The sequence below is a fragment of the Bos indicus x Bos taurus genome, chromosome 2, assembly GCF_003369695.1.
Source record: "Bos indicus x Bos taurus breed Angus x Brahman F1 hybrid chromosome 2, Bos_hybrid_MaternalHap_v2.0, whole genome shotgun sequence".
Classification (NCBI taxonomy): Eukaryota; Metazoa; Chordata; class Mammalia; order Artiodactyla; family Bovidae; genus Bos; species Bos indicus x Bos taurus.
In genome coordinates, this window is record NC_040077.1 from 61,508,255 (window position 1) to 61,529,980 (window position 21,726).

The 21,726-nt window shown below is 37.9% G+C and overlaps 1 protein-coding gene across 1 annotated transcript in view; it reads right to left on the reverse strand.

Annotated features, from left to right (window-relative positions):
- UBXN4 (UBX domain protein 4) overlaps nt 1-21,425 on the reverse strand; it is a 32,221-nt gene extending 10,796 nt beyond the window's left edge. Inside the window, exons 1-9 of the mRNA XM_027561794.1 lie at nt 21,173-21,425; nt 14,673-14,775; nt 12,078-12,106; nt 11,308-11,426; nt 10,486-10,660; nt 6,898-6,991; nt 3,721-3,775; nt 2,812-2,976; nt 1,984-2,111 (exon numbers count right to left, since the gene is read on the reverse strand). Of these exons, the coding sequence (XP_027417595.1) occupies nt 1,984-2,111; nt 2,812-2,976; nt 3,721-3,775; nt 6,898-6,991; nt 10,486-10,660; nt 11,308-11,426; nt 12,078-12,106; nt 14,673-14,775; nt 21,173-21,254 (950 nt within the window). The 5' untranslated portion in view covers nt 21,255-21,425. The remainder of the gene's footprint in view (nt 1-1,983; nt 2,112-2,811; nt 2,977-3,720; nt 3,776-6,897; nt 6,992-10,485; nt 10,661-11,307; nt 11,427-12,077; nt 12,107-14,672; nt 14,776-21,172) is intronic.
- Between the last annotated feature and the right edge of the window lie 301 nt (nt 21,426-21,726).

The window sequence follows — 21,726 nt, forward strand, 5'->3', positions numbered from 1 at the left end:
TTCCCAGTGCACATAAAAGCTATATTTATACTATACTATAGTCCAATAAGTGTACAATAGCATGTGTCTAGAAAAACCATGTACATACCTTAATAAAAATACTTTATTGCACAAAATGTGATCAACTGACAACACAGGTTTGCCACACAACTTTGGATTTGTAAAAAACTGCTATAAAGCATTAGCACAACAAACCAGGTATGCCTGTACATCAATCTGTATGTCCATTCTTATGCCAACACCACGACATCTTGGTTGATGTACCTTTGTAGTTAAGATTTAAAATCAGGAAGTCTGAGAACTTTGTTCTTTTTCCAGACTGTTCTGGGTGCCTTGCATTTCCATATAAATTTTAGAATCCGATTCCCGCAAAAATTTTGGCAAAAAAAACCCAACTGGGATTTTGATAGGGACTGTGCTGAATCTGTAAATCAGCTTGGGGGTAAATTGCCACCTTAACAATATGAAGTCTTCTGATCTATGAAAACAAAGTATCTTTCCGTGTATTTAGTTAGGTCTTCTTTAACTATTTCAATTATGTTTTCTAGTTCTCAGTGTATAAATTTTACACTTCTGTTAAATATATTCTTAGGTATTTGATTTGTTTTAGAAAATAGTTCTTAAAAAGCCATTTTTCTGGGCTTCCCTGGTGGTCTAGTGGTTAAGAATCTGCCTGCCAATGCAGGAGACATTTGAGTCCTGGTCTAGGAAGCCCCCACATGCCCTGGGGCACTTAAGCCCATGTGCTACAACTACTGAAGCCTGTGCTCTGGAGCCCCTGCTCTGCCACGAGAAGCCACTGCAATGAGAAGCCTGCTCACCACAACCAAAGAGTAGCCTCTGCTCACCACAACTAGAGAAAGGCCATGTGCAGCAATTAAGATCCATCACAGCCAAAATAAACGAATCAACAAACATTGTTAGAGTAATTTTTCTGATTACAAAAGTAATGCTTGTTAATTTTCTGATATGGAAAATACAGAAAAGTACAGAGAAGAAAATAAGTATTAATAGTAATCCTACTAGCAGTATGTACTAGAAATCTGAATTTCTGTCTTTGCAACATACTTCTGTTTGAGGAACTGCCTTATCCCTCCAATATGTCACCCATTCTGGTATGATTATCAGTAATATTTCTCGTATCTCCTTCACCATAGGAGTGGGCATGTCTACTATCCCAATCAGCTAGCCCATACATGTGACAAAGTGATTGGTACTAAGATGGCCCATGTGACCCAAGCAGGACCAATCAGAATTCTCAGTGAATGAGAATTCACTTCTTTCCTCTCTAGGATCAGAAGCTCAAGATCAAGAAGGTGCCAGGAGGCCCTAGGCTCTCCTGACAATATCTGAAGAGTTTCTCTGAGAATAAAGCTAAAACAGAAACCAGGAGACTAAAAAGAGACAGAAAAAGTCTGATGATACCCTTTAGGTTCCTGGATCTAGCGATGCCTAACCAAATCTATCACGGTAACTCCCAGGTGCAGAGCCAGGGCATGCCCTCTTCTGCTTAATCCTATTTGACTTGATATTCTGACAACTGAAGAATTCCGTACACATGTCACTGTTGTTCAATCTCTAAGTCATGTCCGACTCTTTGCAACCCCATCGATTGCAGCACACCAGGCTTCCCTGTCCTTCACTGTTTCCCAGAGTTTGCTCAGACTCATGTCCACTGAGTTGGTGATTCCATCCAACCACTTTATATCCTCTGTGAGATCATCACTGTAACCATTTTGATGAACGTGCTTTCTGTCTTTTGAAAGAGATTTCGGCTTTCTTTAAAACATCATGTATTTAGTACTGTAAGTTTGTACATTCACATTCAATGACAAATACCATTGGCAGGTGCCAACTTATCAGTATATTCTTCTGGAACTATTTATTAAGCCACAGAATAAATCAGTTTTAAAGAGAAGCCCACAACTGCTTTTCTCCTTAGCCGCCACATACATCCATACACTTGAGCAAGAAATAAAGTACCTTCTTTCTTTTGTGGAAGTCTCTCTCTTGATTTCCATCTCTGCCTGTTTGGCCAGCAGGGCGGCAGCTTTAGCAGCTTCTACTTCCTCCTTTGTCTTTGCAAACCGAGCAGCTCTCTCCGCACGGTCCTTGAAAACAGTTGTTAGATATTAATTATCTTTCACTGCCAGAAAGATCTAGTTACACATTTCCAACATATGGAACACAGATATGCATGAATTCCTTAAGACCATACATGAACTTCATCACGCTGGATCTGGCATTTTTTAGTTTTATCAACTGTCAGGAACCACAGTTATTGTTAAACAAACAAGGACTTGATTTTGGTCACTATCTCTCAAGCCTGGAACAAGGTCAGTAGATAATATTTACTGAATGAATACATGAACAAACAATATTAAGAAAGGAGGTTTTCATATGTATTACAAACGCTTAATTCTAAAACCAACTGATGCAAAACCATCCTAAGCTTCATGTGCCTAAATCCTTTGAATGTCCTAAAAAAGAATGCTTAGCACTAGAGGAGACTGTGAGGGAGCAAATTCTTGGCTTCTTCCCTGGGAATCTTGAAAACTATCTTTGACTACTGATAAAATTCATAACATAACATGGAGAAAAATTACTTCAAAAGATTATCTCAGTTTTAATCTTAACTGTATTTTAATTAGACAATTTCTAGTAAAAGAAAACTGAGAATTAGTACTCTCTGAGTCACTAAAATCCACTATTTCTGTGTACCCTGTCTGGTAGCAAACCAAAACCACTGTGCCTGGGAAAACAATTTCACCAACGTTCTAGAGTCAAGCATTAAAAATAAACAACACTCACCAGAGCAATCTGCTGTTTTATACGCTCTCGAGCTGCCCTATCTTCTGCCTTTTCTCTGTTTCTTTCCTCTAACATTCTTTTTGTTAATTCTTCTTCTTGCTTTCTTTTATAATCCAACATTTCTTTTCCAGTTTTCCTCCTCTCAATTTCCTTCTTAATCTCTCTCTGAATTAAAGAAAAACTAAGTTTTATGAACCAGAAACAAAAGTTAATAATCCTCTGTGAATACCATTTTGTATACAGGGTGTAGGCTACAGCTAAAGGAACAGAACAACTTCACAAAATGTAAGAGTCTAGTAGAATGTATTAATAGCGTGGGTCAGTGGTCAAATCCTATCAATTTATAAGTCTTTGCCAGTGGTTTTGTAAAGATTATCATGTGGTCAATGTAATTTGGAAAAAAAAAAAAAAAAACCAACAGAATTACAGGTTGTCCCTCCAAGGACAACAAAGTAGTCATTTATTTGGCCTGAAGATATACCCTTCATATATTAGAACCCCAAAGAGATGACGAAGTTTAGGTGCACAGTGTAATAAAAATGAATGGTGAACTAGAATACAACACCACCAGAGGAAATATTCAGCAAAATGTCTACCCATTTCTTTTTCACAAAAAGGAACTAAAACTTTGATCTGCATCAAATCAATTTTAATTCAAGTCCCTTTATTCTCAGTGTAAAAGATTCACTGCAAAGGGAGAAAAGATGGTCTAATTTATTCCTAGCCATTTCCAAATATCACAACAAAGTGTACACTGTGACTTTACGACAGAAGACTGGTAATGCCCCTTACTGTGCTGCAACGTTGAACTACAGGACCAGGGAGTCATCCCATGTGCCAAGCTAAATAAGAAATCAAACATTCCCTCATGGAAAGCAAGAGGAAAAAATACTAGGCATATCAATTTACCTGTTCTTCCTCTTTCCTTTTCTCTTCTCTTCTTTCTTCAAGTTTTTTGGTTAGTCTGTATTTTAAAAGTTTTAAAAATACATTAAGAAAGTTTAAAAAAATGCATTAACTGAGATACATTATATTGAAATAAATTACATTTAGAAGATTTCTTTAGCTAAAAACTGGGGAAATGTGGAGGCAAACAAAAAAAGCTCCTAAAGGCTAAGCAACAACTTCTCTACCTAGCCCCTGGCCCTGAAAAAAATCCACCAGAATCAGGGGGAGCCATAAGAAGCCTCCCTCCAGCTCTAAGGGCCTTACCTCCTACATACCACTAGAGTTCCCTTTCCTCACCTGATTTATCGGATACTGTGTTTTTTTTTTTTTGGCTACACCATGTGGCTTTTGGGGTCTTAGTTCCCCAATTAGGGATCAAACCTGAGGCCTTGGCAGAAAAAGCACAGAGTCCAATCCAGTGGCCCACCAGAGAATCAGATATTGATTTTAAAATGTCTTAAAATATATATATATATAAATCAATGACTTAAAAATGCTTTACCTCTTACATAGAAGAGGAATATAGCACAGAATTGATAAAAGCAAAAAGCTGAAGGCTAACATTTATAAAGACCAGTAACACCAAAATTGATTTTGAACTGTGAGAAATTCATCAAGTAAAAACTAATGATTCTGAAAGCAGACAGTGGTAATGGTTCCACAACCTTGTGAATATATAAAAACCCACCCAATCTGCATACATTTTGCATTTTATGGTATGTGAATTTTATCTCAGTTTTTAAAAACTAATGGCACTTTTTCTCAGAGGGGTTTGGGTTGCACAGGCACATGCATTTGTTAAAACTCAGCTGAAGAGCTCAGCCAGAAATCTAAGGGATGTTCAAAGATGATGGTTTAGAACCCCAAAGAGATGATGAGGCTTAGGTGCAGATGGTGAGAAAAATGAATGGTGCGCTAGAACGCAGCAACACCAGAGGAAAAATTCAGCAAATGTCCACAGGTTTCTTCTTCATAAAAAGGATGTCAGAAGGACTTAAGACCCAACATGAAGGGGTTCTGCTATAAATCTAGAGTATTCTGTGCACTAAAAAAAGTTACGAGAGAAATGAACTGAAACACTTTTAAGAGGGAAAAAAAAGGACCCATGAAACATCTTACTACTAAGGGAAATTATAAACTTGAATAACCACTTTGGGAAACTGTTCAGCCAGCATCTACAACCCAGAAATTCCCACTCCTGAAAACATACCCGAAAGATACATTCACCAAGACATGTAATAAAAGAATGTTCACAGCAATCCTATTCATAACCAACTCAAACTGAAAATAATTCAAACGTCCATCATCAGTAGAATAGATAAATAAATCATGGTATAATCAATACACAGTCACTACAGCTATACAGTTATGAGCAACAATTTGAAGTGCTTATATGATTTAATTATGTGATCATGGCTCAAATTTTTGAAACGTCAAGCAGCTAATAGTTACTTCCCAGTGAAAACTGTTTCATTATTAAGATCTTTTCAACATTTTACCTAATTTAAATATTAGAATTCCTTTTTAAAAGCTTTTTTAAAAATTGGGTGTATGTATCTTCTAAGAGCACTTTGAAATTTTTTTTCCAGTTAAGGAATCTCAAACAACTCTAAAACCACTCTGTCCTGACCAGGCTAACTATAAAAGTAATAATGTTCAATGAAGAAAATGGGCCAAAACAAAGAAACCTCTAATTCCAGTTTCACAGATACTAGTATAAGCATTTTGTGCATGTCTTCAAATATCTTCTGGGGTTCATTACCCTATGTAACACATACACACCAGTATGTGTACATATTGTTATTTTGTAATTAAAAATGGCTTATTATATTCTACTTGCAGAACCATACAGGCAGACACTAGTAGACATCCCTTTATGTAAGAATGGAAACTATTTGGGGGAATTCTCTGGGAGTCGACTAGTTAGTACTCTTAGCTCTCACTGCCAAGGGTCTGAGTTCAATCCCTAATAGGGGAAAACTAAGATCCCACAACTCATTTGGTGTTTTTAAAAAAAAAAACAAAACAGGATGGAAACTATTAAATAACAGAAGCTCCTCTTTCCCACAGCAATTAAATAGCACTTGATCCCACCTCACAATAAAGGGCTACCTTTATTGTGTTTCTTCATATTCCCTCCAATTCTCGAAATCCTTTCCTGAGTTTTCGTTCTCACTTCACTCTAGGATCCCAAGGTGATACAAGTAAGGCTGCATGGTGAGGGACGTGGTGTTAGTAAAGTAGAGAGAAACAGAGGAGGAAGAGCCTCTGAAACTCTCGTTCCCTACTGCTCTTCTTCCAGACACACACCATTTCTCTCCACTGTGAGAGGTCTATCCTGCCGTGCACCACCAGATCCTGGCCCTGCCACACTCATAAAGAACAATCAGAATCAAGGGAGGTTTTGCTAAAATGAAGCTCATTTATACTGAACAGTCCATGAACTAACCCAAAAACTCAATGACAGCAATCATTATGAATCTTGGTTCCCCATAATATCTACGTCAACAAGAAAATATCAAGTCTAAGTAGTTTTTCTTAATTTCCATATAACACTAAGTGATTTTTAAGTCAAGATTTTAAAATATTCCTGCTTATCCATTCACCATTAACTCAAGTACCTTTTAAGAATCATAGTATAAGATTATGATTTGATAACTACTGTAATATTAGAAAGTACTAAACTAGAAGCCACAAAAAGTCAGAAATTTGATTATCAGACTAACAGCACGTGATACTTAATAGACAGCCACATATGCAGAACCCAGACTCAGTGCATAGTCATAAAATTGGCTGCCCATCTGGAACTTATCCTGTGACACAGAGAGATAAAAGCAGAAGTGACAGATGGAAACACATATACCAAAATACTAGTGAAAGAGGGACTGTTAAAATTATCAGACCTAAAGCTGACCAATGACTTCAGAGATATACACAAGTTCTTACTTCTAGAATATATTTTCTATGGATACAAATAAGCTGGTCAAGAAGTAAAAAATTTCAACCTAGAATTTTAAAATTTTTTGTAATTTTAGCCTAAATTCAAATTAATGAAGTAACCCAAATTCTAATTAATGAAGTAACTGAAAACCACCGTCTATTAATAACAAAACACTGTGTCTAAAAATAAAAGCAAACCTTTCCACTCTGACGGTGAGGTCTTCAGTAGGTCTCTGATTTGAACATCCACTAGGCTCTTGAGACACAGTGGTCTGGCCTGAACTTTCTCCTCCTTAAATAATAAAAAAAAAAAGAAGAATGCCAATTTTTAAAAAGACATATATCTTTTGGGTTACAACATCTGTTAACAATCTTTTTTCTTAAACATATTTCCCCTAGGGATGGAGTAGGTGATAAGAAATAAACTATTACTAACTCTGCAAGTTTGAACCCGGAATAACAGTATATAAGTAGGAAATAAGGCAGTTACTCAGCTGAAAGCCACCAAAATAAAACACGCAGAAATATTAATCTGGCAGGAGGGAATATAACAAAAGCAGAATAGCATGCCCTAGCCAGGGGCAGGTTCTGCTCGAAAGCAGCAGGGTCCAGTATCTTTGGTATCCATTAGGGCAGCCACTAGTCAGTCACGTGTGGCTACTGAGCACTTGTAATAAACTAGTGCAGGTGAGAGACTTTTTCAACTGTATTTAATTTTAATTAAAAATGCTACATGTGGCTGTGGTTATGGTATTGAAGAGTTCTAGGGAATTTCCTGGTGATCCAGTGATTAGGACTCTGCAGTCCCACTGCAGGGGGAACAGGTTAGATTCCTGGTCCCACAAGCCTCACGGCAAAAAAAAAAAGGGGGGGGGGGGCCGCGAAGCTCTAGAGGCCAAGTATGATACTGGGTATTACTAACGTTATGATGACCCATGGGATCTGCTTCTTCAGACCACAATGATTCCTAGAGAAGCTTTTCATACCGAATATTTCATACACTAATATTCTTTTAAGGATTTCTTGAAGGACAGAATTTTGTCCTGGTCTGCAGTAGAGGATAGCTATGGTCTGGTACTCCCTTTCAAAACCTCTGCTATTTCCTTCCTTACCACTCACTATCAACTTCATTATTCCTTATATGTTTGATCTTTGAAACAGTATGGACTGCAGAGCAACAAAGTCTGGGTTAAACCTTGTTCTGTCACTTGAGTAAGTTATTCAATCTCACTACCTTAACCTATAAAAAACTGCATAGACTTGTTAGGAGAAATACGTGCTACAGAAGCATAAGACTGAAAGTTGTACTAGGACTGGCACTAAGTGATTCAGTTATTACAGCAGTAATAGAAATATTAGAATTACTAAATAGAATCAATGGTATGTATGCATGTACTCCTACCCTGACATTCAGTGCATCACCTACATAACTTGAAATCAGCCACAGAAGGATTATTTACACTTCGGAAATTAGTAAACACTACAAATGAGGGCTTTTCTCCCTCGCTACAAAAAACTTTTGTTAAATATCTACTAGCATATCATGAATGCAACCCTTGAGTAAGAAATGGTAATCTCTAGCAGCTAGTGTGTGTTCTATAGGAAATTAATGTTTTCTTTAGTAAGTAAAATGAATGTCAAGGTCATTAGATATTAGCAAAAAATATTTAAGAAAACTTCTGAAAATAACCTGTGAACAAGCTGAAAAAAAGTGTTGTGTATAACAATTAGTGAGGTGGATCTATGACTCATAAACAAAGAAAAATGGATGGCAATCAGCTAAAACAACTGATAAAAATCCAAACACAGTAAAATTACTAGAGGAAGTTCTGTCTTTAGGTTTAAAGACAACTGGATTATCATGCATAACTTATCTCCTGATAAAAATGCACAGCAACACCCATAAAGTAGTCGTGACAAAAAAGAATAAACCTGACTTCAACAACTAAAACCAGCCTGTAGTATTACTTCCAATTTAGAGGAATTTTTACAAATTATCATAGGGATGTACCAAATCCAGACTGTGGGAAACTATAGAAAAAAACCACTGATGACAGTGGGAATCTATGAAAATCACTGACTAATAATGATATATTGGACTCCAACTCAAAGCTGGAAAATTTAGTGTAAATATAAATATTGCCTAATTAATGATAAAAAAGAATCAATGTTAAACTTTCCAGGATTCATAAGAGATAATCACATTCTATTTACATTTTCTAAAATGTTTTTTAAGGTATTTTTTTTTTGTGACGCTGCTCAGCTTATGGGATTTCAGTTCCCTGGGCCCTTGGCAGTGAGAACATGGGAGAGGTCCTAATCACTGGACCTTCAGGGAAGTCCCAATATCAACATTTTTAAAGATGAAATGATATAATGCCTAAGTGTATCCTAATAATAAGTGGCAAGGAGATACGGAAAGGAAGCACAGATGAAACAATATTGGCCATGAGTTAAAAATAGATGGAAGATAGGCAATGGGTTCATGAGATTTCTTATACTATCTTCTCTACTTCTGTATGTTTAAAATTTTCCATAATGAAGCTAAACAAACAAACAAAAAAACTACAAAGAACTAAGATTAGAGTTGCTACTCACCTCAGATAAGAGAGTATAACAGTCTGAGCCTAAGCAAGTTATTTACCTATTAAACCAAACACAAGAATGCTCTTTGTGGGAATATAACAGAATCCAGAGTGTTATGTGTAACTCTTTAAGTAGTACTAAAGTTAATGGGAAATTATAGAACATCGAATATGGGGAAGAATTTTGCTAAAGCCTAAGGGGTTCAACAACAGAACAAGATTCCTAGCAAGGTAATGAGCTTCCTCTCATTAAATATATTCAAATACAGGCCTGACGATTATCTATACAGGAGCTAGAGCAGGATCACCTTTTAAGATACTAATCTAAAAGTACTTCTTGGACTTGCCTGGTGGTCCAGCGGTTAAGAACCCACATGCCAATGCAGGAGACACAGGTTGGATCCCTGCTCCGGGAAGATTCCACATGCCTTGGAGCAACTAGGAACTGTGCACCTGCGCTCTAGAGCCCATAAGCTGCAACTGCTGAAGTCCACATGCCCTAGAGCCCATGCTCTGCAGTAAGAGAAGCCACTGCAATAAGCAGCCTGTGCGCTAAAACTAAAGAGCAGCCCCGGCTCACCACAACTAGAGAAAGCCTGTGAGCAGCAATGAAGACCCAGTACAGCCAAAAATAAATAGAATAAAAAAAATAATATTCTCGCTTTGTATCTAACCCTACATTGCCTGATACAAAGCTATATTATACAAAACAAGTGATTGTACATGATCTTTAAAATATTGTATAGAATTTCTCTCTGCCTTTTCTATCAACCCCTCTGCAGTCACAACTCTTATTGCTACAAGCTCTATTTTACAATTAACTTTTTTTCATGTTTTTTTTTTAAATTTTATTTTATTTTTAAACTTTACATAATTTTATTAGTTTTGCCAAATATCAAAATGAATCCACCACAGGTATACATGTGTTCCCCATCCTGAACCCTCCTCCCACCTCCCTCCCCATACAAGTGAAATCACTCAGTTGTATCTGACTCTTTGCAACCCCATGGACTGCAGCCTACCAGGCTCCTCTGTCCATGGGATTCTCCAGGCAAGAATACTGGAGTGGGTTGCCATTTCCTTAAATTAAGTGAATGTGAAGGGGAAAAATACAGTATTTTCATTTTTAAAAACATTAATCCACAGTCTTCAAAATGAAGTAAAGTGTTTAGTGTACCCAAAAGGGTACACTAAAAATTACCTGTTGCAGAATCTGATTTTGTATCAGAAGTGGATGGCGTCTCACAGAGCTCTACATTTCTGGACTGACAGTTTTCAGAAGTGTTGTTATGTTCAAATGAGGCAGATGGAGTAGAGACTGAACCTTCTGATTGGCTACCATTTGCCAATGATGCTTCACCTTTTAATGAATGCATCTAAGGAGGAAAAAAAACACTGATTTTAATTACAGGTAAGAATCTAAATTTACCATGGTATATGAGACCAAAAATGAGGAAGTCAATCTATACTCCACAGAAGTGAGAAGTACTGAACCTCCCAAGTAAATCAATCTAAAATGTATAGTCCTAAACATGACATAATCACACTATGGAATTCAACAGCAAGGTGACAAGAGCATTAAAAGATTTTTAAAGCACACTGTTGATTTTTCTTAAAATGAGAATTCAAGGAAAAAGGTTACAAGCTGTATTAGCCATATGCCCAAAGTGGATGGAAGTGAGAAATTGAGTAAGATCTATAAAACAAGTCAAGTAATATACTATTAAGGACCTTAATGTGAGAGCAATACTCTCTTGCAATAAAGTAATAGTGACTACATTGTGTGGTTGGGTGACAGAGGAAAAGGGAAGGGAGAATAAGAAGTCACTCATGTATAGGCACCTCTAACTTCATAAAGTGGTTTTGAAAATCAGTCCAGAAAGACAGTATTAACTACCTTTTAAGTTTAATAGCATGGCTAGTTCCTGAATATTTAGAGTGACTCCAAAAATATTCCAATGTCAAGTTCTTGACAGATCATTTTCCAATGTTTATACAAAGAACCAATTCTGTTCCTTCTCACCTGCCGGACTTTGTGGATTCTGGTAACAAGTTCATCTGCAGAAATACTTCCTGCTATTACTTCCAAAGGAATTCCACTGTCTCCAATAAAAAAACTGGAGGGAACACACACTACAGGATCTGCACAGTGTTATCAAGTCTAACAACTCATGAGAAACAAGGGAATAATTTTATTAAACACTACTGATTAAAAGAAACAAAATAATCTTTGTGAATTTCACAATAAGCTAACCTGTTTACAAAATAATTTCAACTAGTTTATCACTATGTGATACATGAATTGATTTATTTCTATCGCATATATGTAAGTGGAAAACACTCATTACATTCCCTTCTATCATGACTTTTACATCTATCTTATCTCTTGCCAGCTACTTCTATTAAATAACATTCCAACTGCATCATATTGCTTTCCAGCTATCGTAATCACAATTTTAAAAAGCTCCCCAAGGGGCCTTCCTTGGCAATCCAGTGGTTAAGACTCTGTACTCCCACTCCAGAGGGCATGGATTCCATCCCTGGGATCCCTGGTTGCAGGATCCCATATGCTGCACCTCACAGGCAAAAAACAACAACAAACTCCCCATGACCCCATTTGATACAGTGCACTGTCTGAAAGGACAATCAGCAATATAAAGTTTCCATAAACAAGAATTCATCAGTTCTTAAATAAAAACAAATGATTTCTAATTGTCATGCATCAACCAAAAGAAAGGTAAATCCTCAAGCAATATTCATATATATACAACTGATTCTTCATGTAAAGGATACAGATCTGTGAAAATTGTAGGCAGGCTTCACTGCAAAACAAAATCAAACAACAAATCACTAGATGAATGTAAGTATTTCCCAAATACTGAGTTGTTTTTATAAAAATGTACTGTACCAATTACAAGTATTTTTCTGAAACTACAAGTTCCTTTCATAGCTATCAACTGAAAGGAGAAAAATGTATTCCTTATCTCACAGACCATTTTGGGTTTGTTTTATAATTTTCAAATTAGAGAGATACTTGCTCTTGCAAACCACAAACTAGTGGTCAGATGTGGCACCTAAAAATCACCTTAGTATCTGCCATGTTGCTTCCTCAGCAGCATGTGTTTCTGAATACAATATTGTAGCTTGTAATAAGAAGATATTAATACCTATGAATTACTTGTGCAAGTGATAATGCAATACTCTGTAATACGAAAGGACTCAAAACAACCTAAATATCCACCAGTTAAAAATTGATGAATCATGCAATTATAAAGAGGGAAAAGAAAAAAAAGTATGTCAAACTACTATCATTTTTGTAAAAAAAAAGGGAGAGGAAAACAATGGTATTCTCTTGATTTGGTTTCTTCCAAAGAGTGGTTAGGGACAGGGATGGGAGAGAGAGACTTTATAACAGTAATAAAAGACATTGATAAATGTAGATGAGTAATTCCAAGAACCAAATCAATGCTTCAAAGAACCAGAAATTTGCTTTGTCTTTTTCCGAATCTGAGACATAATTATAATAAAAACATCTGAAAATGTAAAAGAAAACTATAAAGAAAAATATTATCAAGAATCCTACTTTCTCAGCTATAACCACTGTAAACTTTTGATACATTTTCTAACAATCTATTTTCAATGCAAGATACCTCCATAAATAAGAATATACTAACATGTTCCTAGAATGTTAGCTTTATTATTATATAATAAATTTACTTTTCATAATTTAAAAAACATACTAGATCCCATCCAGCTGTCCATAATGAAACAACCGTCAACCAACACTATACACAAGTACTCCTGCATCTGCTAATAGAAATTTGTTTTTAAAAATGCCAGATATATCAGTCTGTATATAAATCACAACAATTCTGAAATTCTCATTTCTTCCACATTCCCAACAAACCCCTACATTTCTCCTGCCATTACTGACTCTAAAAGGTGCTTCTGGAAGAGAATGGACAATATCAATGATATGATAGACTCTTTAAAAGAAAAAAGAAAAAAAAACACAATTATAGCTCAATAAATAAATGTTCAGTAACTACTGTGAAGCAGACTGTACTATGATTTGCTTCATGTTTTATTAATGAAGAAAAAATTTTTAATAAAAAGTTTACAAAATTACAGGTAAATTTCTATTTTAATGTTGATAGTAATTTTCATTTTGATACTATTCATACCAAAAGAACAGAAAGCCCACTTTAAAATTTTTCCAGGCATTTATCACTGATGGCTGTGGCTAACATCATAAAGACAAACAACAGAGCATTATGCACCCTGTCGCAGAAGAATGGAAGACATACCACCATCTAAGAAGTCGTCTTAAGTGGGGGAAAGAAACCTGAATCCAAATGTCAATTTACAGAAAATGGAGGACAGAGTAATAAACTAAATGACACTGACAGGACTACAATGAACAAAGCCTACACTGCAGGAAACTATGTAACAATCACCTGGATTCTCAAAAAAATAGACTGCAAAGAAAAAGACAGAGAGGGAGATCCAGAGGTGAAGCCTCCAGAGTAAAGAGCCTGACAGAGACCAACGCATCACAATGTGTAGATCTTTATGGATCCTGAACCAAACAAACTGTAATAAATAACAAAACCTGACTGATGAAACTACTGAAAATGTAAACACTTGGTAGGTATTTGATATTAAGAAATTAAATTAATTTTTGAAGTATTATGTTAAAAAATTAAGAATTCTTATCTTCTAGAGACATAGCAAAATATTGATAGATGAAATGATATGATGACTGAGATTTATTTCAAAATTATATGGGATGGGTTCAAATGGGTGGGGGAAAAGATGAAACAAGACTAACCAAGAGGTGACAGCTGTCAAAGTAGTTGACAAGGTGGGGGGGCAGGGTTCATTACACTACTCAAACACTGCTGTGTATGCTTGAAATTTTCCATCACACACACACAAATTTTAATGGGGGAAGAGGGATATATTCACAAATGAAACAGACTTGTGGTTATCAGGAACTATGATGCGCCTATAAATGCTCTTATTTTTACTGAATTAAATGACTCCATTTTCAAAAACAGGATCCAAAAGAGTGGTTATAACCTTTTAGAGATATTTAATATATTGTTTATGATTACTTCCAAGTTTTTAGAATCTGAGGATCACAGTTCCTTTGCATTACTGGTGTATGTCACATAGCTGCTTGGCAGACCAAGAATTTATCAGTTTTTCAATGATATAAGAAGAAATTTGAAAAATGGCAATCAGAATATAAGCCCTCAGAACACCTTAGACAAAAATCAACATTCTTATAGTTCAAGAGTATAAATCATAAATCACAACCAGAGACAATGGTTAAAAATTTTGTTTTAAATTGCAAGAGTAAACATAAGCAAAACATAAGCAAACCTTTTGGTATCGATTTTAATAGCAACAAAACTGTTTGAAGATGCTTCTGTCACTTTCTCATCTTCCCAACTTGCAGCCATCTGTGTAGACTGCTCATCATCACCTGTAAAACATTTCAAGCATTCTTATAGCATAAGGCCAGTATCTGCTGATTCTTTTCCCTGTAATCTGGAACTTCAAATAAAATACAAACCCACAAATACTATTTTCTACCAAATTTGAAAACTGAATTTTTCCATAAATGAAGTGACTGTTAACATTAATAAAAAGTAATGAAAAAGAAAATACTGGTATTTAGGTTATACAAAGTGTTTCTAAATGAAGACATCCAAATTATGATGCAAATCATGGGCAGAAATGTGTCTATTTTGGCTTTTGTACATATGATTTTAGAAAACAAAGGTACAATACTTTTCCTATACGTAATATCTTTCTGTTGAGTTTAATGTCCTCTGCACACACACCACTTATTCTCCAGAATCCCTCCAAGGTAGACAGAAGCCGGGTGTGATTCTGTTTGCAGTTTTGCACCTGCCTTTTGTTAGAGGTATGCCAGTTATAAAAGGTATGCTGATCCAAAACTAATCTATGGTGACAGAATTGAGCATGCATGCATGCTACCTTGGTGGAGGTACTACTGATTGGGAAAGAGGATGAAGGAGCCTCCAGGGTCTTGGAAATGTTTATATACATATATGACTAACAATGCTGTGTCAGTTTCAGGTGTACAGCAAAGTTTTTCAATTATACATATACCCGTACATATTCTTTTTCAAATTCTTTTCCCATTTTCCCATACTCTTGAAAACTGAGCGGAGTTCCCTGTGCTATACAGTAGATTCTTATTGGTTGTCTATTTTAAAAACAGTAGTGTATATACATGTCAATCCCAATCTATCCCTACCCACCCTTCCCCCTGCCCCACCCTGGGTTACCATAAATTCATTTTCTGTTTATTTCTATTTTGTAATTAAATTCATTTGTATCATTTTTTTTTTAGATTCTGCATAAGCGATGTCATATGATAGGAAATGTTGATCTTACGCAAGTGTATTCATCTATAAAAATTCATCTAGCTGTTCACTGAATATATTTTACTTAATATACTGTATGCAATACCTCAATGACAAAATATTTTAAAAATTACACCCATTAAGAGATTATTTCCATTTTAGACCTATAACATCTAGATTTTGGCATAACCATTTATTGATGGGCAAAGGGAAACTTACCAGAGTTAAGTCACTGAAAAATATTTCTAAGGTTAGCAGAGCTATGTTTTCAGATCACACTTTTTGCTTTACAAAAATGCGAGCTTTCTATACCTACTCTTTTGTAAGTTGTTTTCTTCCCATGTGTGTTCCCCTTCCTCATTTTAATCTACCCTTAGTCTTCTCCATCTCAGTTATCTGATATTGATAACACCATCCTTTCAGTTCTCAGACCAAAGTTTACTTATTTTTGCCTTCAGTTGATGTTATCTCCAAAATATATCTGGAATATTTGGAATGTATCTGGAATATCATATTCTGACATAATGATTACAATAGCCTCCTAACTGGTCTCCCCGCTCAGTCTACTCTTAACGCAGCATCCTCTTTTAAAAAGTCAGATCAGGGAATTCCCTGGGGGTCCAGTAGTTAGGACTCGGCACTTTTACTGCAGGGGCACAGGTTTGAGCCCTGGTTGGGAACTAAAATCCCACAAGCCACAAAGCACAGCAAAAATAAAATGACACACTTCACATATTTCCAAAGCTTCCTCATTTCCCATTTCCCTCATTTCTTTTCTATAATACTATAACCTTCTAACAGGCGACTTGTTTTCCTTATCATGTTCACTGTTTGTTGTCTGTTTCCTTCCACTAGAACTCATGCTCCATGAGGGCAAGAACTGTTTTCCTTCTTATTTACTGTTATAACTCAAACATTTACAACAGAATCTAGTATATAGTAAATAGTTGGAGTACAGCAGGCTCTCAATAAGTGTTTTGTAGAACGAATAACTAAATTTCTTGTATAGAATCTTGGCATGCCTACAAAACTTGACTAATGCTACATGGCTGAAAACATCTTTTCTGAAATGAGATTCAGGACTATTCAGTAATAAGGGGCTTGAGAAATATGGCCATGGAAAAGTAGACAGGGATAGAATGCATGCACAGACCAAGACCAAAACAATGCCCATTAGCAGACGCCTAGATGTTGAAGCAGCAGACAGGAAAACTATCATTTGCCATGAGATCATTCTGAGCATGTCTTCAGACACTATGGGGTGACGAGAGCTGCAAGATTCCAAGTAAATGACAAGATTATCAACCTAGAAAATAGCTACAAAGGAACATCCTTAATACACTTAGAGAAGGCTGTGAGGTGTAAGGGGTTATTTTTATTCCTTCTTTCTTTCATACATTCACTATTTTACTTCACATTTATATTGTGCTAGGCACTGTGCTAACTATAACTAAATATAAAACAAATGAGATACTATATGCCCTCAGTGGAGCTTAAAATCTAAAAAAAGTACTTGTTTGGTAAACTATAATTATGGTAAGAAATGCTCTGAAAAAACAGACCCCTTTAGATTGGTCAGGGAAGCCCTCTCTGAGGTGATATTTAAGGTAAGACCTAAAGGATGAAAGAGGTAAACCATGCCACAGGCCAGAAAAGTTCACTAAGCAGAAGGAATTTCTGTGGAGGGAAAGGGCTGTATGGTTAGGAGTGTTGTGAACACTAGGTACCAGGGAACAAGATGAGACTGAAGAGTTGAGTCCAAAGATGACTCCCATGCTTGGGTTTATCCAACTGGATATAAGGTGGTGCCATTTACTTAGCAGTAGAGTACCACGGGGTGGGGAACAGATTCAAGCAGTAATACTTTCAGGCTTGAGAGTCCTGTGAGGCATCCAAATGGGGATGTCAAGTAGGCAGCTGGAAGGACGGACCTGCCACTCCTGAGGCTGATGTTCCTCACTCCTTCACCTAGGCTGTTCGATGCAGACAGCTTCTCAAGGGCTCCATCTCCACTAGCAATGTCTGCTCATGACTCAGTGGAGGGCAACAACAGCTGCCTGACCAACAGAGATGTAAGAGACTGAATGGAATTACATAACAAGAGTTACCTTAGCTCTACTGGGTGAGATTTTTAACTGCCAACTTTGGTATCTTTACTTTCTTATTTTTAATCAAATTATGAACTATGCTGTGGAGTTAGATGGGCCAAAGATTTCAGGAGAAAACATTACATTCCTGGTGGTGTTAGCAGTATCCCAAAGTAAAGCCACTTAAAAAGAGCAATACAAACTTGGAAGCAGTTGCAGACCCTACAACCAAGAATTTCAACAGAGAAAAACTCAGCTGGTCTAAACCCAAATGGCTTTTTAGTCTATTTTAACCAAAAAAAAAAAAAAAGGCATTAAATAGCATTGGTCAAGGAGATTTTAGCCAACTAGAACCATCAGTCAATGACCAGTGTTTAGTTGTCTAGCCAGTGACAAGACACCTCTGCTTCAGAATGCCTGTCAAATTATTGTACATTCCCAAGAAAAGAATCAAAACCTGTTTGTTTCTTTCAATTTACACACCTACAATAATTTGAAAATACTTGTTTGACTTAACTAGTAGTAACCTCTCCAGTCTCTTAACAGTAATTCCACATATTCTTTAACTCATCCATGAAAATTTCACTAAAACATAAACAATCTGCCTAAAATGTTTCCCACTTGAGTGGCTATATGAACTACTTCCTTCCAACTATAAAGCTATCTTTTTAATTTTCCAGTGAGTTGGCACATTACTGTCAAGGTCTCAGATCTAAGAAAATCATGAGTTCTGACTATATTCTTCAAAGTCAAGAATAAAGGTCTAGGGAATTCCCTGGTGGTCCAGTGAGTAAGACTCCATGTTCCCAATCCCGGGGGCCCAGGTTTGATCCCTGATCAGGGAACTAGATCCCACATACCGCAACTAAAAAATCTGCATGCCACAACTAAATAAATACATTAAAAAAAAAAAAAAAAAGAATGAAGGTCTAAGCAACTTGTAAGTGTTGCAATTTCATGACTGCACTGTCTACACACTCCAGCCAGTGTTGGAGACTAACTTCCTAAAACTCTAGAAAAACTAACGGTATTTGAATGGGTCAAGTGATGTGGAAGCAACTCCTTCCACAGACTGCTAACAGTCCTCCTGCAAACATTCAACAGTCACCCATATTCTAAAAGCATATGTTACATGATACATGCTCATCAGAAAAACTTAAATTGAAGAAGGTATATATTATATATAGACACAAAGCCCCAAAGACCTATGACTTTATTTTTCTACTGTACTAATTAGCGCTACTGTTTCCAAATGGGTTTCTAAATGTTTCTTAATTAAACCTAGCATTTCTTTCAAATTAACAGGTTAGTCCAAGAGTGCCTTCAAGGAACCTTTGGACACTGATCAAATGTGATTTCTGTTTAAAAATATGACTACTGGGGACATCCCTGGCAGGCCAGCGGTGAAAAGTTCCTCCTGTCCTCTTCCAATGCAGGAGGTGAGGGCTCCACCCCTGGTCACAAAACAGAAAGGTTGTAACAAACTCTACAAAAGATTTCCTGATTTCTACACCAATTTCAGTTAACTACCTAAGGTCTGTTGTATAACTACCTAACGTCTGTCTGTACAATGGTTTTTTTTTCCTCTGGAGAAACAAAAAAGACACTTTTTTGGAAGCTGATAAAAAAAAATCTGTCAAGAAAAGATATATATTCTTTTTGTGACACTGGTGTATGTCACTTAGCCGCTGTGGACCTAAGTTTCCTCACTGATAAAATGGGCATGATAAACCCTGTATTACCAACGTCCAGGATCAATTGAGTATATGCGAAAAACACAACTTAAAATGGTGTTACAACTATTACTGCACTCTTAATGAGCATATTCAGTATCATTAGTTTTCCTTTCCCTTTTCTTATGATTTTATTTATCTACGGCAGTGCTGAGTTTTCCTTGCTGCTCCGGGCTTAGGCTTCTTTTCTCTTCCTGGAGAGTGGACGCGGCTCTCTAGTTGCAATGCCCAAGCTTCTCATTGGGTGACTTCTCTTATTGCGCAGCACGGGCTCTAGGCGGGGGGCTTCAGTAGCTGCGGGGAGTGTGCTCAGTAGTTGCGGCCCGTGGGCTTAACTACTCCGGGGCATGTGGGGTCTTCCACTATCAAGGACTGAACTTGTGTCTCCTGCATTGGCAGGCAGATTCTCTACCACTGAGCCACCTGAGAAGCCCTTCCTTTCATTTTTAATCCACTTATTTTCTTACAGGTTTACAGCAGTTACTTATTATGTTAAATATAACTCTAAAAAAACAGCATAAAAGAATCTGAACTACTCCAGCTCTTCTAATTAACATCAATGAGTTAAAATTTTACCATAATTTAAAACAATTCAAAATTTCAAATTTAATGTTGTGAAACTCATATTTCAGCAACTTGCTCTTCACTACAGTGCATAAAGCTACAGAATTATTACCGAGCCTTCCAAGCCATAGTTAATAATGAACAGACCGTTATTAAACACAAATAGTTGAAATAGTGCACCTCAAATTAACGGTAGTCGCAAATACTAATTCGGTTCAGGTAATGAGGATCAGCAAAACTTCACAGAGGCACAAGTGTACTGCAAATCTAGAAGACTGCAGTAATAAAATACGGAGCAAAATAACCCAGAGCAACACAGAATAGATGAGTTAGTACACATTCTAAAACTGTATCTATGATACTGCTGCTGCTATTGCTGCTAAGCTAGGAAGACAATAAAAAGAATCAATGCTTGTGTGTCTACTTCGAAACAAACGGTTAAGTAACAATCCACTTGCAAATTATTTCATATTAGATTCTCCACTCCTATGGCATTAAAAAAATACGATTTATATAGACCTCAAAAGTTTACGTTTCAGGAACACACGAAAGCCAGTAACAGTGAACATCAGGTGGTTTCTCTTTGTTGATTACCGATGACACAGCTTTCTTCCTCAAAGTCCACAACTAATTACAAGCAAAACGGCCTTAGGGCCCGTCTCTCTCCTCACCTACACACTAACTATACGGGAGTTAAAGTCTCTCCAAGTGGGTCTCTCCAAGTGGAGCACTCCGTCGGGGGCGCCAGGAGGCGACGGTGGGGTCTGCGGGTGCCAACTCCGCAGGCGGCGCGGAGTCAGGCTCGACCGCGAGCAGGGCGGCTAGGGCCTGCTCTACCCGTCCCCTCGCCCCGCACTGGGGAGACGGCAGGGCTCGGCGCGTTTGGGGGGCGAGGCCGGGACCGTGCCTCCCGCAAGGGGGCCGGGAAAAGCGAGCGGTGGGGGTCAGGCCAGGTGTACTCCAAAAGGCCGGGGCAGGCGCTGAGACGCCAGGGACTGGCAGCCGGGCCTCTTGGGGCCCGGAGGAAAGGCTGGGGGCCCCTGGGATTGGAGGTAGGCCGGAGGGGGTGTCCGTGCCACATCTCGGGCCCTCGCCTCCTTCACCTGCCACGAACACCACGAAGACCGCGCCACTCCTCTTGGCCGACGCGATGGCGGCCGGAATGGCGCCCTGGAACCACAGCATCGCTGCCCTCGGGCCGAGGCGCTCGCTCGGTGTATTGTCGCCGCGGTCCCGGAGTTGGCCCCGCCCTCTCCGTCGCCTGGCTCCGCGGCCCCCGCAGCCCCAGCCGGTCAGCACCCCGCCTCCGGCTCCGCACAGGCGCGCAAACCCGTCAGCGGCCCACTGGACGGGCGTAAGCGCGCAGGCGAGGCGCACCCCGAGACACGTGACGCCACACGTCGGCGTAAGCGCCGCGCCCCCGTGCCTTGTCTCGTTGGCAAGTCGGAGTGTGCGCGCACGCGAGGCCGCAAGGCGCTGCAGTCACAGAAATAGAAGGAGGCGTAGGGAAGAATGACTAATCGCTAAATGGCGTCGGTGGCGTCTTCCCGATGCATGACGGGAATTGTAGTCTTGGCTTGGTCCCTTTATTATTGCTTAGTTCAGTTCAGTTCAGTAGCTCAGTCGTGTCCGACTCTTTGATACCCCATGAACCGCA